The 220-nt window shown below is 72.3% G+C and overlaps 1 protein-coding gene across 1 annotated transcript in view; it reads right to left on the bottom strand.

Annotated features, from left to right (window-relative positions):
- APBB1 (amyloid beta precursor protein binding family B member 1) overlaps nucleotides 1-220 on the bottom strand; it is a gene marked incomplete at its 3' end in the record, with an annotated part of 3,078 nt that overhangs the window by 268 nt on the left and 2,590 nt on the right. The window contains exon 4 of the mRNA XM_009281993.1: nucleotides 8-123. Within this exon, the coding sequence (XP_009280268.1) occupies nucleotides 8-123 (116 nt within the window). The remainder of the gene's footprint in view (nucleotides 1-7; nucleotides 124-220) is intronic.

The raw sequence follows: 220 nt of genomic DNA, 5'->3' as shown, positions 1-220 counted from the left end.
GACCCACCTGCTCATGGGTGATGGTGGGCGTGGCGGGCGCCACGTTGACCACGATGGGGGTCCAGTGCTCCTTGCTGCCGGTGGCCAGCGCCGCCTCCAGCGCCGCGTTGATGACGTCCATGCCTGGGGACAGGCAAGGGGCTCAAGGGTGCCCCATGGGGGCAGGCAGGAGGGGAGCTGGGGCACCCGCCCCATGGCAGCCCCACGGGCTGCGAGTGCC

This window comes from Aptenodytes forsteri, unplaced genomic scaffold (genome assembly GCF_000699145.1).
Source record: "Aptenodytes forsteri isolate BGI_AS27 unplaced genomic scaffold, ASM69914v1 Scaffold485, whole genome shotgun sequence".
NCBI classification, from domain to species: Eukaryota; Metazoa; Chordata; class Aves; order Sphenisciformes; family Spheniscidae; genus Aptenodytes; species Aptenodytes forsteri.
This window is presented reverse-complemented; position numbering and strand designations above follow the sequence as displayed.